The sequence below is a fragment of the Orussus abietinus genome, unplaced genomic scaffold, assembly GCF_000612105.2.
Source record: "Orussus abietinus isolate OABI.00-Male unplaced genomic scaffold, Oabi_2.0 scaffold18, whole genome shotgun sequence".
Classification (NCBI taxonomy): domain Eukaryota; kingdom Metazoa; phylum Arthropoda; class Insecta; order Hymenoptera; family Orussidae; genus Orussus; species Orussus abietinus.
Window position 1 is genome coordinate 334997 of NW_019396011.1, and position 27258 is coordinate 362254.

Genomic DNA, 27258 nt, shown 5'->3' on the forward strand with positions numbered 1-27258 from the left:
TACTTAACATGGGTAGATCGATATCTGCAAGTTTTACGTTATAGACATTTGTTCTCGGTTGAAAAAAAAAAAGTTTAGAAATAGAGGCCATTTCTTTTCCTCAAGAAATATATTAAAAAATCCGGAATTTCGGTAGATCGTCATACCGAACCCAGTAATTTGTATAATTAGGGTATTTGAAAAAGTGGAGTAACCACTCCATTGCCCATCGCTGTTCCCAGTTGGTGAGTGGGGGGATCACCCCCTCGGAGGTGCACCGCGTGGGGGTCGAATGCGCGAGCCGGCCAGCTCGGCTCGGCGCACCCCTCGCGGACGACCGGAGACCGTCGTCGGACGAGGACCCAAGGAGGTACCCACCCCGAGGTCCGCCGAACAGCCAGGGAGGTCGAAAAGACACCGGACCAAGGGATGGAGCCCTTCACTGGAGCGGTGGTACCCTGAGGTGAGCACCCTGGCCTCGTTTATCCCCGAGACCGACCTGCCCCGCAACCCCCGATCGATCGCCCATGTGCATGGGAGAGGCCTCGTCGCGGAACCTCCGCTAACCCTTCGATAGCCGGACGCGACCTGGACCGCGATTACCCCCAGAAACAAAAAAATCATCCCCGGGGATTTTCCTCGCGTCTCCTTTCGACTAAAATCCCACGGATACGTAATCAACATTTTTGGGAATTTTTAGCGATTTCCCTGCAGCTATTTTTACTTAAAATTACATAATCAACGTTTTCGCGAGCCTACGGTAATTTCCTCGCATTCTTGAAATTCGACCATGTGTGCGTGGATTTTTAATCATTTCACGTAGCCTTGTCAAAGGGGATTGAAAGTTCGCGTCTAGGCATTTCATAAGATCTATCTCATTTTTCTCGGTTTTGCGTGGACTTAAAAAATCTGGCGCCTACCTACCCCGAGAAAAAAATGGGATCAAACGTTTCCACGCGAACTAGGAAACAGGCGCTAGCTCTTGAAACGGATATGAAACTGAATTACAGTTTGCAAAGTTACGACTCGTAAGATGATTAGGGACTCGTGAATGTTTCACGAGAACTTTTTCCCAGTGTAGGTCACGGGCGAAGGGAAGAATCGTTCGAGCGATGACGCGCGACTTTTCCACACCTCTCTGCTATCGTTCGGATATCGGGTCACGGCGTTTCCGGAAATCTCGTGATTACTCGTCGTTATTGATATCAAACTCCCGGAACTCGCGGCCTTCGATCGTTCCTTGGAGTTGCATTTCTTTTCTGCGATTCGGGACTCGAAGGGCGCTCGGTGGTCTACTCGCCGCCACTTGAATGAAACGATCGATGCGGTAATGACGGTTCGCGGCACTAACTCGCAGATTGGGTTCCATTCATTGCGCTCGCCGAGGGGATAATTCGGGAGGTAACGCGAAAACATTTGCGTACGCTAGGTTCGTATAATTCAGCCCGCGATTAATTCATCGATAATCGATAGACGATCCGCCACGAGGAACCTCGACTCGAGTCTCCCTCCGAGAGCACTTCACCGACTCCTGAATAATGAACCGCGTATCGACCCGCGAGAACATTGCACTTATGTCGGGTACCGGCTAAATCGCGTGACCTTGCCTCCTCGGCTCTATCATAATAATTACGGGGCCAATCTAAACTTCCGAACTTGATTTTGCATTTTACCCGAGTCGCGGCCAGAAATTCGCTTCTCGGTGGGTCGCTCGAATTTCGCATTCCCAGGATAATTCCGGCGAAACGTCCTCCAACGAAATGATATGCGCTCTCGATCGACCTATCGCAGGCCAAGGAGGACGGTCGATCCGTAACGCAATATACCAAGGCATTGATTACGGTGCGTGGTATAATCGGTATAATCAGGGATCCTCGTCTCCCTTGTTATCGAGTGACCTTGGTCGCGCTCGATTCAGAAAATAATGGTTAAAAGCCAAAGAACTGCCGATTGCGGTCAAACCTTATCGATCCTGACCTGCCCCCTCCCCCGACTCTTGTTTAGGGATTTCCTCTAATTCGTTCCTGAATTTACAGGTAATTATGAAACATATGCCGCTCGATGACACTCAGAGGTATGCCCAGGTAAAGAGGAAGAGCGTGACCTTCTTGACCGGACTCTTCAAGGCGAAGAAATTGGCCTTAGGCATGAAGCTCGAGGACGAGGAGGTGGACCGACCGCCGAGGGTGGAAAATCCAGGTAAAGCTTCCCAGAATTCGTGAAGAATTTTTCTTGTCGACTTATCTGACGATTTCACCTCCAGCGGTCATTTCAACGTGTCGTCGGAACGAGCAGGACTCCATGGTGTCTAGAATCCCATCGACGCTGAGCGTCACTGCCGTCGACGTCGTCGTCGCCTGTCAGCCATCGCCGTCGCACTCGATCCTGACCTTAACCCCCGGGAGGACCAGGAACATCGACCAGGACATGGAAGCCCTGCGTCTCAGCCGACAGGATAATCCCTTCCTCCAGGTACCTTGAAAGTATTTTAAATTAAAAAGAGGATCTTGTATTAATTTCTTTCATCGAAACATAAATTTTCTCTTCAGGTTCTGGCCAGTCGAGAGAGCCTGGTCGAGTCGATCGAGGAGTCCGAGTCCGACGTCGCGATCCTGATGTCCCACGTAAGCTCGGAAAATCGAGAAAAAATTAGAAGCGTCGGTTGATGATTATTTTTTATTTATTAATTTTTAATCCATCCTCATTCAGGAACTCGGCGAAGCGGACCCCCTGACCCTGGCGCAGGTGCACGAGCACCTCGTGCGAAGTCCGCCCCCTGCGTCCTGGCCGCACACGCCTGTCTTCCACTTTCCTCATCAGGGCCATAGGAAAACTGACCTAGGTCATCCCGGGACCTGTAAGAGTCCGACCAGGACGCCGATCCATCGTGACGACGGAGACCTGTCCAGGAGCGAGCCCTCCAGCGATATCAGAGGTGAGCGGTATTAATCGTCACGATGCAAAAGGTGCAAGATCAAGACTCGATCGTAGTTGCAAGTGCATTTCGGAACAGAGATAGGGACGACGACCCTCGAGAATCTACCTCTCTACCTGTTTTCTATCGATTTCCTTATTTTTAACTGTCACGTCCCGATCGATTCGCTAGCTGGCAATGGAATTTTCTTGCCTTCGTCGGTGTTTGTAGTCCTTAATTTTCAATCGGGATGAATTTATTCTTCCATTAATATTTCCTATTCGTTTTGGATCTGTTTGCCTTCAGATCGACATTCTCACCCGTTTTCGTTGCTGAACCCTACGCCCATCAGGTCGCTGTCGGAAGTTCGACGACTCCACCGATCAGCTGACGACAGTGTTCAGCTCATGTCGTCCGAGTAATGACTCGACCGGTTTGTCCGTTGACTTCGGACGTAGGTTTTTCGTCTGTGGAAGTACGAGACTTTCCTAACTGCGCCTCGAATACGGCACGTCAGGGTGTAGAGATTTTTCCTGCCCGAGAAAATGCCAGCCGAGATGGTGGAAAGAGCAACCCTGAAGTGGTTTCCAGAACGAGGCCCTAGTATATTAGGCGATATTGTCGGACCCGAAAAATGCGGTAACACCAATGTAATTCCGGATTTATTGTCGTCCGGTAAGATAGAGAGCATTTAATAATTATTCGTCTTCGAAGATGTCAGGCCTGCGAAAATACTCGAGGGGATTTTCGACCACCAAAACCGAGAGTCGTCCCAATCAAAAGCGAAATTTAGCAAAAAGGCGATTAAGCGAATTGTCGAAGCGGGAATAAAAAAAAAAAGCCCACTTTGAGGCGTTCGATAAAACTCGTACGAATTTTTGCGACATTTTTGGAGGGTCGTTTTGCGCCTTATTACTCGTTTTCAAGTTTGATGGAAGTACATCGTCGAGGTTGACATATGTTCCACTTTCGAGGTCAGGCGATGACCTCGTGCACATGCAGAAACTGCAGGAGTTGCACAAATTGCACAAACTGGCCATCAATATTTTTCCACGGCTGGGTAAAAAATGATTTCAAAAACTTTCCATAGAAAAAAAAAATTCCATCTAAAATTCGCAATCTTCGCCTCTCCGAGAGCAATTGCAAAAGCAATTCTACTATCATCTGATATCCAACCTTGGTTTACGATATGCATTTCTAATGCAGAAAATATCTACGGTTACATTGGAAACTAAAGTCGAATCTACTAAAAAAGAAGTTTCAATCGCACTCTTCAAGTTCCTGTATTATCTTAAGGACATGTAGAATTCTGATTTCCTTAAACTCTAACTTGAAAAAAAAATGGAAAACTCGATTCGAGTACTTTAATCGGGGGATCGCAATTGTGCATTCACTTGCATCGTTTTCATGCACCGATAAATGCCCGGATGCACCGCCTAATTTTTAGCTGTAAAAAGAGAATAGATATTTATGAATTAAAAACTATTGCCGATTCTTCTACGAGAAGTGCTGTGCGGGAAATCGACGGAAATGCAATTATTATGCAACTGACGTTTCGCCTAGATTAAATGACGTTTAGAGTTAATATACCTTTTCCGAGGGTTATTCTCGAGCGAGAATGGTGCATCGGGGCCTTAAAGTTCAACTTGAAGTTTTCTCAATTGCATTAGAGCTTTCTTCGACATTTACAAAGTACGAATTCACGTCTGACAATTGCATCCGGTCCATAGGTGCTTCATAGAATTTTATTCGAGTAGAGGATATATATACAATATATATTTAGAAGATGCAGCAACGATCACTATTCCGAAATAAGTAGAGAAATCAAAGGCATAATTTTAACGAGGGACTCGATTGACAATTAAAATTCCGATTTGCCGCCGTTTATTCTACTTAATTTATCACTTAATTCATTGCGTATTTTAATCTCCTTTGTCACCACTGATAAATGCATTTCCTTATTAAGAGAATTATCAAGTACTCGAGGGACATTCATTGATATCAGAAAATGAAAGAGTGGCTACTCCCTAAATTCCGCAATCGAAGTGCAACATTATCCGTCCATTATTTACCGATAATTTGCCAGCAGCCGATCAATCGAGTCCCCGTATTGCATTACGCGAGATTAGCCAGAGCAATTATAATCGGTGTTACATTGTGCATTAAATACGGCCAAGTGTACAATTAGAAAAATACGAGATAACAGAAATGGCCTATATCCACGAGAAGCACGCTATCCTTCGATCACTAGCCAAGAAGGCTCCGTATTAATAATTAACTAACAGCTGATCGCAGCGTACACTTGTTTATGTGTGTCGTAAATGTTAATTAGAGCGTTAAGCATTCCTAGAAAGCAATCGCGCCGTCGATTGGCGAATCAGAAACGACCCTTTTAGGATCAGGTTGCAAGCGACTTACGGGAAAATATTTAAAATATTTAAACGAATCCCTAATCTTTTCATTGTAAAACGAAGCGCCAATTAACCCTAGATCGGTTGAAACGCCTGTTCAAATTTTGTCGTGTACTTTTTTCCTCTTTCTCTGTCGTCATTGCACAAAGAAACAAATGATTTTCAAAGTTCGATGATGGATCGTGTCTAGAAGAGAATTTTCAGATTTCTGAATCTCCGGTAGAAATAGGTATTTTTGGATTTTCCGTTTAAATGGCGGCTAATGAATCTCGACAATTTGGGGCCGATCGTCCAAATGTCGTGTGGCACGATTCTTATCACGCAGTGATTTTACATGAGAATTATCGGGAATCTTTTTCGTTCGACTTCGAGTCGAGGAGGGTGCCTTGAAGAAAATGTATGTTACCCCCTTGCAGTTCACATAAAACTATGTATAGGAACAAATAGATCGAAAAATCCAAAGTTTACTTCCATCGAGTATTCGGAAGCACCATTTGCTACAAAATTTATTCTTCTAATTGTTATTTGAAAATGAACGACACTAAACGAATTCTATTGCCTTCCGTTACAATAAAATATATTTGTTCCTATACGACAGGTAATATATATTTTTGAATTCGCCACCCGAAATACTTTTAGTAGGATTTATACAACTATTATACTAAGAGATATTAGTAACACCGTATCAGAAAGGGCTTAGAAAGATGAGAAAATAATAAATTAGAATCGAGTTGATTTGGCCATTGAGAATTGAGATTAGTTATAAATATAAACATAAATATATATATTGTGTGTATATTTGATCATAAATGAGAGCATATACGCGTTAGGAACGATTTTGCGAAGTTATGAGAATAATAGCAAAAAGAGACCACTATGAGATGGTAGAAAGAGAAATATTTATTATTGTAATATTATTGTAACGAAGTAGAGAGACTTATATTTATTCTAGTCAAAAAAATCATCGTTCGGATCTTTGCTGGTTCATTCCTATGATATGTTAATATGGATTACAGGGCTGCAAACGATTTCTATGATACAGCGGTTTAGGCAATTGTGGCAATAATAGTCCAACAATGATTAAATATTAACATTGGCCTATGATGATGTTAGGATTTTTGCCCAGGTGTAAGCACAAAGAACTCGAGATCCGTGATGTACAGGGTGCTCCAACTATGCGTAACTTATATATACACAATAACGATAACGTACACTTAAAGTATATATTAGGTTAAGAAGTAATATACCGAGACTATCTTATCGTTATTAGTTATGCAAACCGAATAATTAAATCAAGGCTCTACAAAAACTTAAAATTATGGATTCATTTAGATTGTTGAGATGCTAGCATTTAATTGTTGACTTAAGTAAACTGTACCAGCACTATATAGGTTTTAAATTAAGTGCACTTTCAATGCGCTACAGGCCTTGATTACACTTCTGCGTTCATTCCTTTGTACGAAAGCTGCGCTCGTTACATAGATAAATACATCTGTTGTTTTTAATTGAATGAAATATATTTATGTTACTGTAATACGTCGAGTAATACTTACAAGGTGGCCAGAAATAACGGAGCAGCTTTTGTATTGGAATACGTTAAAGCTTTGCTCCATTATTTCTGGTTACCCTCTATCGTTAACGTTTAACTTCATTTCTCTAATGACATATGTTATATACAGTTATTCTTCATCCTTATAACTGTCCCCTCTATTTTTCAATTTTTGAAAAATTGTCTGTAATTTTCTTCAAGTCAGCTTTCAGGAGCCGTAGCAAGGTGTAAAGTTGTTGCATTTCCGCGTAAGTTTTCTTCAAAGCATCCAACTCTCTTAAGAGCTTCTAAAAATAGTAAATTCAACCGATAAACATTTGTTTCAAACGTTTTTAACGGAAAAAGACATTTCCCAACAAAAGTTTACAAACCTTGTCACCCATTGTAAAATGCACAATTAAATAAACACTCGTCAAACCTTCTTCTATAAATGTTAATTCTAAACTTTTACGAATAAACTTAAACAATGAGTTTAATCCCCTTTACCCTTAGAGATACTTCAACTTCAAATAGTTTGAATTCTAACCTAAAATCGTAATATAAGAATCGCGCCATGCAACGCGCCGCCATTAAGAACGCGTAACATGATTACAATAGGTAGCGTTTTAATGATGCTAGCGCTGTCGTCGGATTTTATCTGAACTAAACATGTAATAGAATTTAAACCATAAAATAAAGTGGCAGAGTAAAATCATCCCACCTCAAAATTCAAATATAATTTCACATAGATTGTAAGACATAACATATCCATTTGGTGAAGTGCCTTTATTTTGATAAATATGAAGCATTCGGTTTGTAAAGCTACCGCCTCAAGTGTTCGTCGGTCGAAATGTACTTATTTGTACGTAGGTGATTATTCTCCTTAAGAATTTTATTCAGCTGCATTTGAAGCATCTTCTTGGAATACTGAGACTGCTTTAATTGTCGTCGAATGTCTCGGATGGCTTTCACCAGGTAAACCACCTCTTTCTTTTTGTCAGGAATTTCATGCTTCGGTCTGGTTGATTGTGATATGGAAGATAATTGTTCACTTTGTTGATCCAAAATTGTATAGGTTTCAATTTCAGGTTTTTCTATTACACATTTTTCTACTGCAGAATTTTTTGTTGTAGATTTCTCTATGAATTCATTCTTTATTTGCTGTCCGGTCTCTTCAGAACTCGATGGAATTATTTCTTCAATTTCAATTGTCTCTTCAGTCAATATTTCATAATCTTCTACTTTTACGGATACATCAGGATGCATCTGTTCTTCTTTTATTAATGCTGCCTTTTCTGCCACCGCCCTAGCTTCTTCAGCTTGCTTCTGTCTCAACAATTCTTCTGTTTTTTCAAAATGTAATTCCACTGCTCTAACTTCTTCGGCTTGCTTCTGTCTCCGTAACTCTTCTGCTTCTTCAAAGGGTATTGGAATTGACTTTCGTTTTAATCTTAACCGTCCATTCGGTGAATATTTTGTAAAGGATTCAGGCCGAAAATGATTCTTACAAAGTCCGGCTCTTCGAATAGAAAGCCCACTCCATATTTGTAGTCTTTTATTTCCTGTGAATACCATATTTGTAGAGAAATTGTATACCGATTATGGTGATGCTAAAAATACTAATGCAAAAAATCAAGGCGAGGGTAAACTCGACAGTAAATCCTACCGCAATTCTTTATCCAAATTTTCTGCCGAGGGTCCTCAGGAGCTGGGAAACGGAAGAGCCTATATCCATTATAAATTGGACCGTTCTTGCAACCTCTATAGAGGCATCGATCGTATATTGTCTCTATGATCTGTCTGATCTGTCCCGTAGTCATTATCTATTAATTTTAATCTTCTTTTTTGTCGGATCTACAAATATCGAACCCTGATTTGACGTAGAAACAAACATAGCTGGAAATTATTCAACTTAAGTCTAGGATTTCAGAGGAACTCTAAATATCAAAGCAAATAAATAGTCGGGCGGAGGGAGGAACACTCTAGAAGTAACAAACGGAATTGGATCAACCTCTAGAATACTCGGCAAGTAAGACTTACAAGATTCGCTGATCGTAACGTCAAAACTTGTACCATCAGATTAATAATCTGTACACTGTTCTAACAGATGCAGTTCTACATATTTACAGGCGCTTCTCAAGGCAAATAACGATACAACTATGGCCACTTTACCTTCCTTGCCACCTCAAGCGGTTACGTGGAAAACTGCAAAATGGCCGCCAGGAGCGGGAATTCAATTGGAGTTACAGAAAACCTTCGCAGCCCTCTCTACCGTTCGAATCTCCTAAGCTGATGCAGTACAGGCGGGTACTAAATGACTTGTTTCAAATGGCTTATCGAGTATAAAAAAAATCTGCCGGTCGTTCTACTGTTAAACGAGCTAGAGAACTTATGTACTCGCGCTATTTGTATAATAAACTGTAACATAATTAATGTAATAAAGCAAGTTATTGAATAATAACAATGAGTATGTTTAATTAGACGAGCCTGTCTAGCGCACCCTAATCGGTCAGGGTATCGGCGCTTTGCGCGGGGCCATACAATGTTTTGAGGAGGCCGCGAACCAGGTGCGACACTTGGCGGCATGCCGGGACATCAACACTTGGCCAAACTTTCCGGGACTACCGGTCGCGGTAAGGTCGATATCCAGGTACCTGGAACGAAGAGCCTACCTGGAAAAGGGACGGCACGACAGTTACTTCCGATTCCGATGAAATTCCGATCCCCCAACCGCCGACACTTTCTAGGAATTAAAATTCACCGGAATAACAAAGACCGACCCCACCCGCTGTTACGGGGCCAATTGGAGCAGTCCCCCCCTCCGGTACCCTTCCGCGTGGAGAACGGAAGAACCTCGACTTATCCTCAGTCTTCTTCGGCGGAGACGCCGAGGAAGACTCCCTTTAGAGTAAGTGCGTACCCTGTCTGTTCAGGGACCACTGGAGTCGAGGCAAGCTCCCTTACGTTTCTTGCGAGCCTAGATTTTGCCCTCGCTGATTGTATTAACGAGACTAGAGTCCGCAGCCGTTGGCGGGGCATAGTGCGTAGCTGCTTTGCGGCTACGTGCCAGGCTGCACTTTCTGACTTCCGCTTTGCGACGCGTGCTTCCCCCTGGCGGCCGACAGGGTGAAGCACACGGCGCGGGCTGTCGTTGGGTCGTGCAGTCGCCTGCTTCGTTAACGCCTGCTTTTGCCCCGCGATTTGTGTAACGCGAAAGTAAAGTTTGATGGCGTGACAATGTCGCGTCTTAGAGCCTGCAATCATTGGCGGGGCACAGTATGTCGCAGCTTTGCTGCGACGTGCGAGGTCGGACGACCTAACCTCCGCTTTGCGACGCACGCTTCCCCTTGGCGGCCGACAAGGTGAAGCGGACGTTGCGGGCGGTCGTTTGGGTCGGACGGTCGCCTGCACCGTTAACGACTGCTTTGCATCGAAGTAGTCTTTTTGGCCCTTCTGGAATTCTCATTTTACTCCTTTCTCTTGTTCTCGGCGAAAGTAGTCTCTCGCGTGGGTTAATCTTAGGCGAGATTTAGTATCTAAGTAGTTTACATAAGTTGCGTAGTTTAAGCGTCGTTTCTTTCTCGCGGGAAGGAACCAAGAAAATCCCATCCTGACACCTCGACTGAGAGGTGACAGGGTGGGTGTCTAGGTAGACGTTTAGTGCTCCTAGACGGGCCTTGTGGAGCGGCAACCTCCTCGTGGTGGGCCTGGGGAATTGATGGTCCGGGTTGCCCCTAAGTGGGCATCGGAGCATCAATTCGCGAATAGCTGCTCGATCGGTTTCTATTTTTCTGTGATTTTGCAATAAATACTGCCACTGTTCCACTATTAAAATATATCGGGTACTGAAAGTGTCCGCTGCAATAATGGTGCTCGCGTCGCAAGAAGTTCCACAGCTTCGTTTCCGAGGCAATGGCTACCTTCATCTCGTTTACCTTGTTTCTTTGCCGAGTTCCGAGTGAGATAAACTTTCGAAGAACGATTGCGGACAAGTTTTTAATCTTTGACTTCAGGAATAACGTTATGGCTGGGGAAGTGATTGTCGATGCCTTGCCGTATATCGACCAAGGGTACGATGAACCTGGTGTTAGAGCAGCGGTATGCACTACTGTTATCAACTGTTATTTTCCGCTGTTTTTCTGTAGCTGTGGCATGCAATTCCCACTGGGAAAACACTTTTAAAAAATTTCAAATTACAATTTTTAAATAATGATTGCAATTTATGTAAGGCACTGGCAATGGTGGAGGAAGAAACCAGGAGGTATAGGCCGACTAAAAATTACTTAGAACATTTACCTGTATTGAATATAAACGCATTTGAAACGGAAGTCATGAAACATGAATTTGAAAGAATGCAAAATCGTCTTCCGATGGAAGTTCTAAGTATGAAACGGTATGAATTACCTCCACCTCTACCTGGCAAAATGAATGACCTTTCTGCATGGAACGAAAGCGTGGAGAACAGTAGCGCGCAACTGGAGCACCAATCCACTAGGTAAAACCGTTAGTTTAAAATCGCATGTACATGACATGGAATTAGGTTTCTCAACTATTAAAAATTATTTCCACAGAATTTGTAACTTGGAATTGATGATGGACTATGGCTGTGAAGCATGGAAATCCTATTTAGAAGTTTTAGTTCAATTGGTTGGTCAAGCACAAAAGCAGTTACAATTGTTAAGGAAAAAAATACAAGAAGTTAATTGGCAAAGGAAATCTATGCAAACACAAGGAGGAGAAAAACTGAGAGCACTGGAAGCTCAGTGGGTTGGTCTAGTGTCTAAGAATTACGAAATCGAACAAGCATGTGTCCACTTGGAAGAAGAGATACAGAAATCAATCTCTTTAAAAAAAGAAGCCATTGAAATTAGTGACGTTCCTGGGAAAGAAGCAGAACCTGGATACCCAGAAAAGAGTGCAACCGAAACGATGGCTCAGGAAATCGTGCTTCGCGAAGCCATTCAAGAAAATTGAAATATTGAGCACCCAGTTTCTTTAAATGTGATCATAAAACAATGTAAATTCATACTGTAAATATCTAGCGGAAGACCATCTTAGTTTATTTTAAACGAAAAGATGGACCTTTTCCAGAATGTGATCTCAGACTGCTCATTACAAGCGCCATTTGTCATAAATTGCAAACATCAATAAAGTACAATTCGCTTTAATCATAATTCATGTATCACGGTTTGTCTACGTTTAACAATATTACATATATACAGACAAGCATCTTTCTAGAACTGACATGCTGTAAATATTAACCACGCTTTCATTTATGAGATACTACAATTATTCAAATGCTTTGCCTTCGGCAGATTATCACTGGTAACTGTAGCAGTGGTCTAGTATGAACTTTTAATCAATGGCAGAGCATCAAAACGATTAAACTGTAAAGCGTGTACCTACATATAACGATCGGGTAACTATTAGTGTAAAAAAATACAATGGTAGACTCAATTTTCGCTGTGACTTCGTATTGGTAAGAGAGTTATTAAAAATACTCATCAGAGTAGATTTAGTCATAGACATTGTTCGTTAGTTACTCGAGGGTCATAACGAGGTTTCGCTAGCTCCAGAACTCTGAGATTGAAGAGGTAAGTTTCCTCGATAGTTAACTGCCTCATCTTCGAGTAGAGCTATCCGCTGCTTCAAGGATCTGACCTGAAAATTTAAAAAAGATAAAGTCAAGTCAGACATGGCGCGTAATCCGGCATTTTATGACAGAACTGAAGTAGCGAGGGGAAGGCAGAAAGGAACGCATTTTACCGAGATGGCGCTTCCGGTACGCCGCGGCCATTGAAAGGATTCGACCATAACCTCTCTGTCACAGTGGCGATCCCCTATTTCGTTGAAACTCGTAGACCAGTAAAAAGAGATAACCCTCGCTTCTCCGCGAAAACCGGTAAGAATTTTCGCGATGTAATGATGCTATACAGCAGACGGTTGAAAAGAATTATTCGAAATTGGCCTGGGTTTAAGACCTTTGGAGAATACTGCTTTCTTCCAGTATTTTTCTTCCTTGGAGCGGGAATAGAATTTGCCATGATCAACTGGAAACCTGGACAGGTTAACTTCTACGACGTGTACAAACGCAAGGCAGTGGAAAAGGCAGTTGAGCAGAAGCTTCGAGAACAAGTTGATCGGATTTAACGAACCAAGGAATTGATACATTGCAACTACAAAGAGAACATCAAAACCAGCTTCATCGAGGAATTACATCAATTACATAAGAAGCATAGTTCAAAGAATGCCAGCTGGTGTATCATTCTCTAGATACATTCGATTCGTTGTGACCTCTATGGTTACGATGCTGGCCGGAGCACAAATCGTTCATACATATTACAAACCACTTGAACATTTAGACAAGGAAATCGAGGAAGAGTTTCAAAGGCGAAAAAACGCCTCCGGATTGCAATAGCAGTAATAATGTAGTGACTTAACGCCAGCCATGTAACACAAATAAAAGTTGCGCTCTGTCATTAGACGCATAATTCTCCGAGTAATCGATCGATCTGCACGCTTACCTGCGAGGCATGTCTTTCCACTGTACCTAGCATTTGTTGTTCCAATTTCTTTAACCTGGATTGATATTTTTTTTTGGTTTTCTCTAAAGTTTGCACGAGTGCCCTGAAATCAGAACGAATCATGATTAATAAATCAAGAGTAACAAAGAACCCTGGATAAAAGGAACTCGATATCATCTATCGTCTACCCGTTTGCTCTCTTCAAATCGTTGACAAGTTCGGCCGATTGTTGGTGTCGCGACTCGGAGTTTTTGGTGACCTTATCCAGAGTCGACACCAATTCCTGCAGTCGTTCCTTCAACCGTGCCTCCCTGCCCAACGCTTCGATCAGCTCCGACTCCATGCCTTCGCTCTCGTCGTCGCTCGTCCCGCGGTCCTGATTAATACATAATTATGTACCAACGATCTACGAGGGCCCAACAAGTGTATTGGTAGATCCTGGACACCGGGAACAATCACCTTATTTGTAGCCATTGCCAGCATGGCTTCGGTATCGTTGAGCTGACCTTGCAGGTGCCGAATGGCAGCGTGCTGAGCCGCGATCCGGGTGTCCCGGGCGTTCAACTTGAACTCTATGGTCGTCCTCTCCTTTTCCAAGAAGAACACACGCGCCCGCAACTCCGCCTTGTCCTCCCGCATCGCCATCAACTCCTGGAAGAGAAGAAGAAGCGGTGCTTAACGAAGATGTTCAGTGCAGAACGAAAGGAGGAAGACCTGGACGAGACTCGGAGCGGACCGACCTGCATCAAAACGGCGGTTTCCAGGTCGAGCTTCCTCGCCTCGGCGAGGGACATGGCGTTCTTCGAGTTGAGGGGCTCCGCGTGGACGCTTTCCAGGTCAACCGCCGTGGCCCCGACGAGGGCGCGCTCGGCCTTGAGCCGTTCGACGTGCCTACGGAGTCGCTGCTCCTTCTCGGCCGACCAGAACCCGAGCTCAGACCTGCAACGGGTAGAGCGGAAGCTGTGATGGCGATCGGACGGCGAGAGGATGAGGAGACCTACGCGTCGTCCCCGTCGAGCCGGGCCAGCACGCGGCTCGCCGTCCTCTCGGCCATCCTGACGGTGGCCGGGCCGCCGTCGTCCAACAGGCCGACCAATGCCTCGTAGGCCTCGGTGGCCCGGTCGCTGTAGGTCAGCGCCAGCCGCAGTGCCGTGGCGTTGGACTCGTACTTGCCCAGGAGAAGGCTCAGCCTGTCGCACTGGGCCTTGCTCTCGTGCAGCGTTAGGGCGAGGACTGCGTTGCTCGCCCGAGCGTGCTCGAGCCGGCTGTTGAGTCGCTCTGTCTCGACCTCGAATTGCTCCTCAGAGCCGTTCAGCTCCCTGAGACTCGACTGGTCTAGCAGGTCGGACACCAGGTGTTCCGCCACCATGGTCGAGCAGACCTGGGGACAGGTAAACGGGTCAGCACCACCATCCAACCGTTCCTTCAGCTACACCTACCCCGAGACTGGCGATGTCCGGCCCCGTGATGTGCCTCTCGTCGGTGCGTCGCAGCCGCACCCGCTCGGCCATCTTGGGGATGGGAGTTTCCTCTCTCGTGAGGACAACCTTGCCGAGAGCGGGCGGCAACGGCTCGGGCGAGGCCGCTCCGGTCGGCGGTCTAGGGGTTCGGGGACGCGCCGGCGACAGCTCTTCGCAGCGGCTACTGTCCACATCTTCGAGAGTTTCGTCGGCGTCGGCGTCGGCGTCGGCCTCTCCATCGGCGTCGGTATTGACATCGGCGTCCCCGTCGGCATCGACGTCGAGCTCGGCGTTCCCGTCCGCATCCGCATCCACATCGGCGTCCGCGTCAACATCCGCCCTAGCTGCATCGCTGCTCTCGACGGGGTTAGTCGTCGAGTCTTCCGGCTCCTCAGCGATCTCCGCGTCTCTGCTGGTCTCGACCTCTAAAACGTGAGACCGCGGTTGGATCTTTGCGTCGATTGGGACGGAAGCCGAGCGACCTACCGGACTCGTCCTCTTCGGCGATGACGGTGGCGCGGTGACGCTCGAGCTGCCGACCCAGCTCGGCGATGACGGAGTGGAGCTCGGTGAGCCGCTCCTCGTGCCGGGCGGCCTGCTGCTCCGCCCGCACTCTCGCCCTCTGTTCCGCTCGCTGCTCAGCACGCTGCTCCGCCCGCGCCAGCTGACCCTCCGCCCGCGCCAGGGCGGCTTCAGCGGCCTCGCGGGCTCTTGTCGCCGCTGCTAGCCGCGAGTTCAGCTCCGCCACTTCCGAGCGCAGCGAGGAGAGCGCCGCAGCATGCAGCTGCGAGACGAAAAGGATTCGGTCAGGCTCTGGAACCGGGCAAAGCAGGTGGTGAAGCGATACCTTGTTCGCCAGGTCCAGCATGCTTCCGGTGCCGCCGGCTGCGGCCTCCACCAGCTTCTGCAGGGCATGCGGTTCCGGGGAGAGGTCGCGAGCTCCGCTGTCGAACTCCCAGCTTTCGTGCCGACCCGACACCGTTCCTAGAACCACCCATGTTACTTGTCAATTGATGCCACTCGATGGCCTCGGAGCTGGGTCAGAAAAGGACGTTTCTTCTGACTAATCGTTATCTCGGATGGTACTCACCGAGGCTGTTGTCGCTGCTGGTGGGCAGGTATTCCGGTGTATGGGTGTGCGAGCCGTTCCTACGTTTACCGGATCGGAGCGCCTCGATTTCGGGCCTGAGAGCTAATCTCCTTCTGAGAAATTCCTGGTAGGAAATGCGCCCATGCTCATCAGCTCCCAGTTCTCTCATGAGCTCCTCGACCGAATTCTCCAGATTGAGCTCTCTGCATACCGTCAGCAGGTCCTGGCTATGGTGACAGATGAAGTTATCTAATGTTGTCCATCATTCCTTGATCCGATCGTCGTTTCGATGTCGGCTTACCTATCGATGAAGCCATCTCCGTCTCCGTCACATGCTTGAAATAACTTCCGGACCCGTTCCTCGTCACAGATGGACCCTGCCTCGCTTTCGACGTCAGCAGTTTGAGACATTCTCACTTAACTTTGCTCTCATCCATTGGAACGAATACTTGGAGATCCAGTGGTCTCCTTTCACCACGGTTTATACCTCATGTGTCACAGCGGCGTTAATTGCTCTCTATCATGGAATAATTGCTATGCGATTTTGATAAAGAACATACAAATATCGTGCCTGTACCATGTAGGGTATCAATTTGGATAATGTACTAAAAGATAAGCTGTGCTCAAATTTATCGTGGAGGGAAAGAAGCACCTGTGGAAGTTTCTACCAATGTACATATAAATTGATTTGGACCGGTATATCAAAGAAACGTATCGGTGCTCTTATCGCGTATCGTTCGCTTGACGTCCGTCAATGTAATCATCGGCAGTCACTGATCCTAACCTCAAAAGGAACCAATGGCGAAAACTCATCCTGAGGAATCTAGCGTTGCCTAGCGGCAATTCATGGAAAGCAATTCACGCAAAACCAATAAAAACGGATAAACTATCGATCCCGCTTCGGAGTCATAAGACTCTTTGACAAGACTCGAGTCTCCCTTGCAGTGCAGAAGACTCAGAACGGTCCTACCTCGCTCTTTCACCCTTTCGGAATTTTCACCGGCGCCGCGTTTGACCGCGTTCAATGACATCGAATACGACAGACACCGACGGCCACGGTAACAACTGGTAACGACGAGCAAACACTTACGAACTACCCGCACTTGAAACGAGTTCTCGAAAGTATATACTAAGCCCGACGCGCACCCGTAAACAAAGCTGTGAAAAAACCGAAGCTAAGCCCGATTTTAGGCGACGCGTCACGGACGATTATGAAATCTGATGCATTTATGATTTCGGTCATGTGACTAAAATCACGACGCTGCTTCTTCAAACTGCTCAAACTTGAAAGCATCTCCCCTCAAATTTACTTTGATATTTTGATTATTTCTTAATCGCTATATATACTTCTTATGTATGTACACACTTCTATATATATAATTAGAAGTTGCGAAAATAGGGCAAGGTTAAATATCCACCTGAGCAATCAGGTCTTTACAGTCGTAATTGTCTGTACTTATCGACTTTAAAGAACCTAAGATCGACCGGTAAGTCGATTGCGCGTCAAGTGACGTCACTTTGTAGGTTAGGTGTGGCCTAAAAATGAATTGATGAGAACCAGCAAGACGTAAGCTCGCGATTAAGACTGAGTTTTTGAATCTTCTGTCAGCTTCTGTCAAGGTGTCAAAAAAAAAACGATGGGACTTTTCGGAAAGTCTCCGGAGAGGAACCCCAAGGAAATGGTTGGAACAAAACATGGAGGTGTGTATTTGACTTTTTGGGATATAAATTAAAGGGTTTCCAATTGTAGGTACAAGAATGGACGCACAAATTAAGGAAAGAAGGTTATCAACTTGACAGACAAGTTAGAGGTGAGTCACGAGTTGAGCTTAAAAGGTCTTTACGAAAAGAATATGTCTCATTTGCATCTTGTGGCTACTTCTGTTGAGTTGTTGCGTTTGAAATAGGTATTTTGCCTATTTTTATGGCGACATCGATTCAAAGATGAATACTAATAATTCTTAAAGTCAAAACTTACGGTTCCAAGTGGTGATAAAATAATTTGGAAATGATTTCATAGTTCATACACTTAAAGATGCAAATGATCATAATTCTTGAAAAACGGACCAAAAGAAAAAGTCTTTCTCCAAACTGCATGTGCAGCGATTCAACGGGAGGAAGAAAAGGTTAAACGTTCTTTGAAAGAAGCTGCTAAAAAGGGAGACAAAGATGTGTGTAAAATTCTTGCAAAGGAGATTATACGCGCTCGCAAGGCATGCAATAAGATATACACGTCAAAGGCTCACTTGAATTCGGTTTCCTTACAAATGAAGAATCAGCTAGCGACGATAAGGGTAGCAGGATCAGTTTCCAAGTCCACCGAGGTAATGCAAGCGATGCAATCGCTGGTACGAGTACCAGAGGTTGCTGCAACTATGAGAGAACTTTCTAAAGAAATGATGAAAGCAGGAATCATTGAGGAAATGCTCGATGAGACAATGGATGCGATGGAAGACTCTGAAGAGATCGAAGATGAAGCCGACGAGGAAGTCGATAAGGTACCATGTATCCCTGGAATATAGAAAATGCACATAAGTTATTTTATATTTGGAAATTCGTCAAATCATCTAAAAGTTATTTATTTCCATACAGATTCTGTGGGAGTTAACGGCGGGACAATTGGGAACGGCACCAGCTGTTGTAACAGAAGTTCCAGGATCGGTTGCATCAACTTCTAAAGAGGAAGAAGTTGAAGAAGTAGACGATAAAGAGCTAGAAGAAATGAAGAGTAGATTACAAAGCCTTCGCAGTTAATTTTCAACAATAGTGATTAATTTATTTTTTGCCCCCTCACAACTTTGTACGCCTGCTGTTTAATTCACATCATTGATCGAGGTGTGTAAAGTGTATTGCTAAAAACTGTGGACGAGTTGGCTGCATTGATGAATACTGTAACTCAAATAACAGAAATGCACATTCACGTTGTTTGGAAATTTTCACTATTTACCTGGTCTGGTTGGAAAGCTGAGGAAAAAAGTCATATATGCAGAAGTACGTGCAAAAGTAAGAAAATACATATTGCACTCGATGTTCCAAAAGAACACGATTAAAAGGATCCTGGTGTTTCCTTTTTTGGACTCATCGAAGCGCGATTAAAGATTAAGTATTATATATTTTTTCTATTACCTTATTGCGAAACATGGAAGCTGGCTTCGATTTTACACTTACTAATGTAACGAGTCTTAGATTGTTATTGCTGATGTCAATAGTAAATACATTTTCTTGTGTTAAAATAAAGTGAAAGTTCTACGATATGAAATGTGCTTATAATTTTCAAATCTCATGTGGAATTATGGTCACATTTTCCTTTTGATCTAGATAAAGTTAAATTTTCGTTCCTGTACAACTGCACTTTCAAAATGGGTTACGGTGGGTGTTTAAAGGAATCATTTAATTCCTTAGCCGAAATAGTTGCATCCTATTTGTGAGGAAAAAAAGATAACCATGGTCACGATGAAAACGGCGTTGAAAATAATCCGTTATGGAACAGTACTTGACTTATATATTTTACACGAACTCTGAATGTACAATAAATCTGCGCGCACCCATTCTTAAAAGAAAGTGCTAATAAAACTTACTATCTCTATGGTGTATAAATGTAATGTAAATATTTGTACATGTATGTTTATGTACACACTGGAAGTGCAGTTTGCATGAACGATCCATTGTAAAAGGTTAATTAGACCAAACCGAAAGCACACGTCCAAGCTTCCAATTTCCAAATGCAAAATTTACGAGGAAAATAACGAACATTAAAATGTCGCGATCACTCTGCCTTGAAGAGAAAAGAATCTCCGCAATTGAGATTAGAATAAGTACAAATAATTACCACGAAATTATGCGTCGAAGATAAATTTGTGACCGAGATATGTCGCGCAAAAGAAACAAGTGACACTGCAAGAAATATCCCTGGCATCTTGAAATATTTATAATTGAAAATATTCGCATCGGTGGTCAAATTTCTAATGTTTATACACCTCTTGGGATTGTCGTACCACAATCCTTAGAATAAAGAAAATAATTTCTTCTGGTCTTGAGAGCTTAATGATAACATTGTACAATTCAGTCTGATCGAATCCTCAGTAAAACCAATGAATCACCATTTGAAAGGACGTTACATCCTTTCTGACTTAATCGGTTTGAAGAAGTTAGGGAGAGAGAGTCTATAATTTGTCAATAACCATATTAACGATGGACAACTTGAGCTGTGCTCGAGCTTTTCTTGGAAGCTTGTGCATCTGTGGCTTGATCTTCTGCAAAAAATACTTGAGTTCACTCCTAATAGGCATTATAGTTCTCCTCGTTCTCCCAGTCATCCGACTGCGCCTCCTCGACCGTTTTAAAGGTGGCTTCTCGTCCTCAAGGGATTCTTCATAGAAGCGTTCCTTCTTTATGTGCATCGAGTCGTCTTCCATGATCTCCAGGGAATGCGGCAGTATCACCTCTCCCTGTACGTTTGCGTCCTCGGAGTTGTCTTCACCAGCATTGGAGTCCGGAGAGAAGGACAACAGCTCCGACAGGTCCTGCTCCGGGGAGCGAACAATTGTCTTTCCTTGACTTGCCTCCGAAATGACTTGGCCATTCTTCATTCCCGTTCCTTCAACCCCTGCATGAGATAAATTTTCTCTCCTGGTGTGATGATTTTGGCCTTTACCCAATTGGGTGTTCTTCTGATCCGGAAGATTAATCTTGATTAGTAATCCAGGTGGAATGCTCGAGAGGCTGTGCACAGGAATCGGAGCACCCAGATTGGATATGTTTCCAGTAAATGGCAAAATAACCTTTTTCCCGTCAGCGGTGATGTTCGAAGAAATATTAGAAGTGATATTGTTCGACAAGGTGATGGGCTGGAATTGGTTGGAAATCAATTTCCAGTTAGCCGCAGGTGGGAGTGGCAACTTCCTGACCACTCGATTCTCGATATTGTTCGGATCCGGCCTCGGAACGATGATCGACGTTGGCCTTCGCGACTTGCCTCGCTTTTTGGCCAGAGGTGCCGGCTTGTTGTCCATCTTTGGTTTCTTACTGGACACCAATGGCCTAGTAAGCATTTGCTTCTTCCCGGGCCTCATCGATCCTGGGGATGCCGACTCCTCAATTGTCTCCTGCTCCGCTTCCACCTGCTCGGTCGCGTCGCAAGGCTCTAGCTCGGAAACGTCCTTTATCGTGGGGACGGCGTCGCAGGGTCCTTCTTTGTGAAACCTTTGACCCGTTTGAAAATGCTTTGAACACAAGACCAACTTTCTTATTTGATTTGGTGACATCTTCAACAAGTCTTCCCTGCCGAGGAACTGGCACCATCTCAGGCACCGTCCAATCTCGTAAGCGGGGAATGGATGGAACTTGTACCGTTCTACTTTGTTTCTCGGGTCCGATCTAGATCTTCCGCATGCGGCGCAGGCTTGACTTTCCAGAACCGCAAGAGGCAATGGCTCCAATTTTCTTCCCTTCTCCAGCGTAGTGAAGAGTTTGGGTTCCGGTACCAATTCCATTATGAATGGTTCTGTTTCATCCAGTTGATCTGGAAATCGAATGTTCGGTACTGCTGTGTCGACCAGTCTACTTCTGTAACCTCTCATAAATTGAGAACGGTCAAAGTGTTTCGAGCAAATGTAACAAAATAATATTTCCTTTCTGGTAAGCCGGTAATACGAATCGACGCCAACAAAGTCCAGCCACTTTAAACAACGGAACTCTTCTCCAGGAAAATGATGAAACGTAGCTCCATCATAGTCTAAATTGGGTGGATCTCGACGAAATCTGCCACACAGAACGCACGTTATATTGTACAGACTTTGTTTTGGATCATAAATCGACGGTACCGCTGTGCAATTGAGCCTATCGAAATATTCATTAAGAAAGTCTCTTTGCTCAAAGTGTTTTGAGCACACCATACGTTGCAAGAGCTGCTTCTTTGTGAGTTTATACAAATCCTCTCTACAGCAAAACTCCAACCATTTCCTGCAGCGTGCTTCGTCATTCACAGGAAAGCCAAAAAACATATATTCTTCTTCCCGATTATTTGGATTCATTCGAGACCGTCCGCAAACCACGCAAGGGTGAGGCATATTTGCTGAATGATTAAACTCATGTATGTACATTAAGGGTAGAACATGTTTGTCCAAGTACAATTAAGGTTAGCTCGACATTGCGATACCTTTGCTAATATTGCTCTTGCTCCCTTTTACTTCTTTGAACATTTAAAGGAGGATTGTCACAATGCACTTTTAAAATGGAATTTTTTTCTTGGCAGTCCAAATTGAGTAATTTACGGAAAGATTTATCTGTCCTTACAACAACCATGGACATTGTCACCATTAAAATAGTATCACTCTAGCCATTCATGAGTAAGAAATGTTTCTTTTCTTGGCTCATTAATCAATCCTTTTTACTCATAATTAACATACTCCGAATTGGTCGAAGTGTTTAGAAATAATCATCCAAGGTTATGTTCGAAAGAAAACGTCAAGGATGTAAAAGTCACCGATAAAACTCCGATGCTGGGCGGTTTCGTTAAGTCTTCAGACGCATAATAACAAAACAGACGCCACTCCGTTGACGTATTCTCCTATTTACAAGTTATCTTGCTTTTTTAAACACACGGGACCCCATTTTAGCAATTGCATTTACGAGTGGCCAGCGGGTAGGTTATGTTCAAGTTGTAGCGTCCTCGATCTAATCTCGGCAAACACATTTCCGTCTGCGTCCGCCAGGGGTCGCATAGGACGCGATTGCGCGATCTGCCCGTGAGCAATCTTCCAACTCAACTTTGTATCTAACCAAACCTATAAACGTCATTGATAATGATTACCAGATGTCAAATTCTACATTGATTTTACTTTCCAATTAATTCCTAGGAAGCAATATTGAAATTATAAAATAATAAAAATGGGAGAAACTTCTGGAAATCCGTATGATATAAACGGGCCACATTTTAATCCCGATATGTACCTACAAAGAATGTTAAAGGTAAAGGTGTATTATCACTGTTCACCACTCTCTCCTAATGGAAACTAAATATGCGTATTTAATTATTGGTTTTCATAATCAATCAAATCTAAGTTTATTCAAAAAATAAATAACCTCGTACTGTCACATTCCTAGGAATGTAGCTTAAAGCAGATCATGGATAATGAAGCAGAAATTGTGAGAAATACCCAAATTTTACATTCCGACATGCAAACCTTGGTATACGAAAATTACAACAAATTTATATCAGCCACCGATACTATTAGAAAGGTATTTTCAATGAACCGCTAAATACGATTCTTTTGTGGGTACAAGTACAAAGGTGTTCTAAAGAAATACTTGAATGGTTGATCTAGATGAAAAGCGACTTTAAGGAAATGGAGGAAAGCATGGATTTACTATCAACTAATATGGATAGTATCACTTCTTTCTCTGAACAAATCTCATCGACTTTACAAGGAACACGACAGCATATAGCCAGATTGTCGTCGGTTCATGCTTTGTTGAAAAAGCTACAATTCCTTTTTAAATTACCAAGCAATTTAAAAGATAAAATGAAAGAAGGGAATTACGCTCAGGTACAGTCATTCATTGAATTAAGAAAAACTTGGAAAAACTGTATACATACGTTCTCATACATTTCTAGGCAGTTCAAGATTATATTCATGCACAACGTGTATTGAATCAATATGGTAATATGCCATCGTTTCAAGGAATCCAAAAGGACTGTGAAGAAATAGTAGAAGAATTAAAAGCGGATTTACGAACGCAATTCCATAAGCGTGATGCTTCAACGAAATCATTGGCTCAAAGCGTTGATCTTTTACTTCAATTGAAAGAGCCACCCGATTCCCTATGTGCGGAATTTCTCATGCATGCAGATAACCGACTCGCCGAACAACTGGACACCCTTAAGAACATGGGCGAAAATGACATAATAGAATTTGTCGATATGGCAAGCTCGGGATACCTTAACGATCTCTGTCTCGTCGTTGCTTCGTACAACGACATGTTTGTGAATAGAGCTCCTTTAGACGATTCGGAATTCAGTGACGATTTCGATACCAAAGCTATTGCGCGCCTTAATGCCTTCATTTTAGGCAACATGAAGAAATATTTTGAGCTTGTAGGAAAAAGAGTGGAAGACGTCGCGGACACGGCGATACTCGTTAGAGCACTAGACAGGTTCCATCGAAGACTACAGGCTATGAACATGCTTTGCAGCGAGACCGACTTTGCTAGGTAGGGTGCTGTTGGCATTCATAAAAAAAACAGTTTCCAAAGAGAAAAATGTCTTCTGAATTTTAATGACCTAATGGGTAGCAACACTATCGGTACAAGGGAAAGATTGGATCGAAGTGTCTGCAACGAGTACGAAGAAGCTAAGTGTAATTTGATTACAGAATAGGAACCGATATCGTTATAAGTGCTGGAAGGAAACAATGTCGAAATCATTTGCATTCTCTAAAACAACATCTTGGCGAATCACTAGCTGGAGTTAGACAGACTTTGGCAACGACAGTAGCTACAAATGTGGACAGCGGGTTGGCGGAACACCTATCGTCACTTGTGGTACCGACGATTGAAAAATTAAAGGGTGTCCTGCAGGATCTATTGGTTAGTAAGATTTCATAAGTCTGCCAGCTTAAAAAGTGCAAGATATTGATGAGCAACGTGTCACACGTAACAGGTGTTCCTACAACCCGACTTATCGTTCAGCTTGAAGCCTCGATTCCAACAAATCTTCTGTGTCGACGAAGTCAGAGAAGGTTTGATCATTGGGTTCCTGCATCATCTGACAGCCATTGCAAGCGGTTTCTGCACAGGGTCGGACATTCCAAAATTTCCGCCAACCCTGCTTTTACTCCTAAGCAAAATGTGCCTGGAATTTAAAGACGGTAGCGTCCGCTACTTAGTAAGCCACACATTATCATCACTGTGGGTTACGGGGACATTTTCTGCCGTATTAAAATTAAGCATTTTCACGTTTCCGCAGCTCGCAACGACGGACGAGTTGTTCAACATCGAACAGCACTCTTCCTCCGTGAACGTAATCACAACCGAATCGGAAATGTGCGAAAACTTTGAAAAAGCAGCGCAAAGCCTGTTAAACCACTACGTTCGATTGCAAGGTTTGTCCGTATCTCAAATGTTAAAAAAATCCGTGGAGACCCGCGATTGGTTGCACACGATCGAGCCTAGGACCGTCAGGGCCGTGATGAAAAGAGTCGTCGAAGACATTTCGGCCGTCGAATCGCAGGTGGCCTCTTTGTACGACGACGGAGATGGTCAGATGGACCGGAGTAGCGACAGTAGTCGTAAGACGCACAGGTAACTATCTTGCCGCGGCCGTCAACATCGAAATGTTGAAACATTTCATGATTTTCAGCGTCAGCGTGTCCAGACATCACTACAGGTCAAACTGGTCCTCTTACACTCCGAGCCATCTGGACTCATCTCTGGTGACGAACATTCATAAATTGTTCTCCGAACGTATCGAAATCTTTTCCTCGGTACAATTCAACAAAGCCTCTATTTTAACCGGCATCATTAAGATCAGTCTCAAGGTAATTCATGAGCTATACATGCTCTATTTTGCAGGGATGCAAATCATGGGACGACTGGATCAAGGTAATGCGAAAGTGGCGACGAAGAGGTCTCGTTTTTGATACTCTCCTCCGAACAGGATTAACCGAATCGCTTAAAACTTGACAATGTGACATGGAGGCTATAAGGAAGATCCTTGAGGAGTTTGAAAGAATTCGGTACAACCAGTTCGCAGAAAAGTTTCATGAACGGATGGCACTTTCACATTCCCTTAAGTCGCGATTCGGTCTTCCCGTCGTCTTTTTCGAGTTGAGTCTTTAAGCCCTGCCGAAGGTGTTTCCAAGAGGAGAGCACGCGAGAGACGTGAAACTTTTAGCGGGCACGGTACGGAGTAACGGGTGCAGGTGGTGCATAGCGGGCACAATGACAAAATAACGCGATCATTATCCAATTTACATTGGGAGGAGGACGCGTCACTCGTCCCGCGTCCGCACGCGGGAACGCGTTGCGGTCCTCCCGCTCCTCTCTCGCCGGAGCAACTCCACGAAACTCCCTAAACCGATCTCTTTCCACGTTTCAGACCTTCCTGGAGTGCGTAAGGCTGCGCACTTTCAGTAAATTCGGATTGCAACAGATCCAAGTGGACACGCACTATCTACAGCTGTATCTCTGGAGATTCGTCACCGACGAGAAGTACGACATTTAACGCGGAATTTTTTACCCTGCGGTTAAGGGGATGGGAAAGTGACATTCGAAACTCCGAACCGAGGGCACCTAATCGTTTCGAGCCTTACAACGTGAACATGGAGACCACGAGGAAGATCCTGACCCTCGTAAAAATTCACTTTTTATAAGTATCGGGACCTTCCTTACAGCCTCCGTATTCACGTGGTAAGGTTGAAACGATTCGGAGAAGTTTCATAAACGAGAGCTCTTTGACGCGACTTTCGCATCACCTTACATCCGAGACGAGTTCAATTCGCGGAATCCGACAATCGACTTCCGTCGAACCGGTAGAACAAGCGAGTCGTTATATCGCTATCCCGCCCTCGCTTCTAGAGTACATATCGTCGAAATAACGCTCGGTAACTACCCAGGAGTGATCTCACGACCATCGTCCTGATTCTTCCAGTTTGGTGCACTTTCTGCTGGACGAAATCCTGGGCAGCGCGGTGCACAGATGTTTGGAGCCCGTCCTGATGGAGCCGAGCGTGGTCGATATTATCTGCGAGAGCAACAAGTAACGGTAATACCTGTATCGTTATCGGAGGATCCTCGTCCCCCCGCTACAGCGAGTGATAACGGAGGAGAGCGAGTTTGAGAGCTGGAGTGAAATAAAGTGGAATTAAAGGAAACTGGACGTTTCGAGGAGGGGGACCGGGGGACCGGGGGACCGGGGGACCGGGGGACCGGGGGACCGTGGGAATGTGGAAGAGGGTGGAGGGGCGGAAGGAAGACGTCCCGAAGATCTTGCGTCTCCTCGTCTCCGGGTTCTCTCCCCGCGACGAGTCGAAATAAACGCCTGGTAGCGGCATCGCGGGGTCAAACGATTTTAATAAGTTACTTAACTCGGCGAGACGCGTGCCGAAGTTTGACGCTCCCTTACCTAGGTCCGGATCGTCTCTCCTCCGGGGGTATGGCCGACCGAACCGAACCCGGGACCCTCTGCCCTCGGCGATGCGGTGGCTCGACTTAATTTCGACTTCCTCCCGTTGTATGAGATTCATTCGGCGAGTATCCGGCCGAGCGAGCCTACGCACCGCATTCTACCCAATTTAATAAACTCTCCTAAACGACTCCCGCGGAGCCGGGCACCCGCGCTCCGCCTCCTTCCCA

At 44.6% G+C, this 27258-nt stretch overlaps 9 protein-coding genes across 12 annotated transcripts; 6 read left to right on the forward strand and 3 right to left on the reverse strand.

Moving 5' to 3' along the window:
* The first annotated feature begins 272 nt into the window (after positions 1 to 272).
* LOC105700267 lies at positions 273 to 3806 on the forward strand. Its single transcript, XM_012425943.1, has 6 exons — positions 273 to 442; positions 2016 to 2178; positions 2243 to 2451; positions 2529 to 2603; positions 2689 to 2914; positions 3200 to 3806. The coding sequence occupies exons 2-6, from the start codon at positions 2022 to 2024 to the stop codon at positions 3313 to 3315; spliced, it is 783 nt and encodes a 260-aa protein (XP_012281366.1). The 5' UTR covers positions 273 to 442; positions 2016 to 2021; the 3' UTR covers positions 3316 to 3806.
* Positions 3807 to 6181: 2375 nt separating this feature from the next.
* On the reverse strand, positions 6182 to 9799 carry LOC105700378. 4 transcript variants are annotated; one of them, XR_001104126.1, is made up of 3 exons: positions 8499 to 8810; positions 7225 to 8394; positions 6182 to 7140 (listed from the first exon to the last, which is right to left on the reverse strand). XR_001104126.1 is itself a non-coding variant. In XM_023434492.1 (3 exons), exons 2-3 carry the CDS (start codon positions 8650 to 8652, stop codon positions 7655 to 7657), a joined length of 894 nt encoding a protein of 297 aa, XP_023290260.1. In that variant the 5' UTR covers positions 8653 to 8686; positions 9753 to 9799; the 3' UTR covers positions 6182 to 7654. The 4 variants fall into 4 exon arrangements, 3 of the variants coding, with proteins under 3 accessions (XP_023290260.1, XP_023290259.1, XP_012281600.1); XM_023434492.1 differs by adding an exon at positions 9753 to 9799 and having other exon boundaries at positions 6182 to 8394; positions 8499 to 8686; XM_023434491.1 differs by adding an exon at positions 9005 to 9252 and having other exon boundaries at positions 6182 to 8394; positions 8499 to 8686.
* Positions 9800 to 10621: 822 nt separating this feature from the next.
* Positions 10622 to 12006, forward strand: LOC105700337 (pre-mRNA-splicing factor SPF27). Its single transcript, XM_012426097.2, has 3 exons — positions 10622 to 10930; positions 11062 to 11327; positions 11404 to 12006. Exons 1-3 carry the CDS (start codon positions 10745 to 10747, stop codon positions 11804 to 11806), a joined length of 855 nt encoding a protein of 284 aa, XP_012281520.1. The 5' UTR covers positions 10622 to 10744; the 3' UTR covers positions 11807 to 12006.
* On the reverse strand, positions 11981 to 17062 carry LOC105700335 (colorectal mutant cancer protein). Its single transcript, XM_012426095.1, has 12 exons — positions 16877 to 17062; positions 16208 to 16423; positions 15907 to 16133; positions 15664 to 15800; positions 15303 to 15600; positions 14796 to 15241; positions 14358 to 14737; positions 14097 to 14295; positions 13816 to 14007; positions 13545 to 13732; positions 13357 to 13459; positions 11981 to 12493 (listed from the first exon to the last, which is right to left on the reverse strand). Exons 2-12 carry the CDS (start codon positions 16315 to 16317, stop codon positions 12383 to 12385), a joined length of 2391 nt encoding a protein of 796 aa, XP_012281518.1. The 5' UTR covers positions 16318 to 16423; positions 16877 to 17062; the 3' UTR covers positions 11981 to 12382.
* On the forward strand, positions 12729 to 13008 carry LOC105700339 (small integral membrane protein 4). Its single transcript, XM_012426099.2, has one exon. The coding sequence runs from the start codon at positions 12755 to 12757 to the stop codon at positions 12980 to 12982; it is 228 nt and encodes a 75-aa protein (XP_012281522.1). The 5' UTR covers positions 12729 to 12754; the 3' UTR covers positions 12983 to 13008.
* On the forward strand, positions 13051 to 13335 carry LOC105700340 (uncharacterized protein C12orf73 homolog). The gene has a single exon (XM_012426100.2). The coding sequence runs from the start codon at positions 13080 to 13082 to the stop codon at positions 13248 to 13250; it is 171 nt and encodes a 56-aa protein (XP_012281523.1). The 5' UTR covers positions 13051 to 13079; the 3' UTR covers positions 13251 to 13335.
* A 345-nt stretch (positions 17063 to 17407) lies between the features above and the next one.
* On the forward strand, positions 17408 to 19165 carry LOC105700338 (charged multivesicular body protein 3). The gene is made up of 4 exons (XM_012426098.2): positions 17408 to 17588; positions 17657 to 17717; positions 18010 to 18404; positions 18499 to 19165. Exons 1-4 carry the CDS (start codon positions 17544 to 17546, stop codon positions 18658 to 18660), a joined length of 663 nt encoding a protein of 220 aa, XP_012281521.1. The 5' UTR covers positions 17408 to 17543; the 3' UTR covers positions 18661 to 19165.
* Positions 19166 to 19385: 220 nt separating this feature from the next.
* LOC105700336 lies at positions 19386 to 22602 on the reverse strand. The gene has a single exon (XM_012426096.2). The coding sequence runs from the start codon at positions 22005 to 22007 to the stop codon at positions 20070 to 20072; it is 1938 nt and encodes a 645-aa protein (XP_012281519.1). The 5' UTR covers positions 22008 to 22602; the 3' UTR covers positions 19386 to 20069.
* A 95-nt stretch (positions 22603 to 22697) lies between these two features.
* Positions 22698 to 26956, forward strand: LOC105700255 (vacuolar protein sorting-associated protein 51 homolog). Its single transcript, XM_012425929.2, has 10 exons — positions 22698 to 22875; positions 23011 to 23145; positions 23232 to 23453; positions 23522 to 24117; positions 24279 to 24492; positions 24566 to 24790; positions 24872 to 25206; positions 25265 to 25442; positions 26003 to 26115; positions 26555 to 26956. Exons 1-10 carry the CDS (start codon positions 22795 to 22797, stop codon positions 26664 to 26666), a joined length of 2211 nt encoding a protein of 736 aa, XP_012281352.1. The 5' UTR covers positions 22698 to 22794; the 3' UTR covers positions 26667 to 26956.
* Positions 26957 to 27258: the final 302 nt, after the last annotated feature.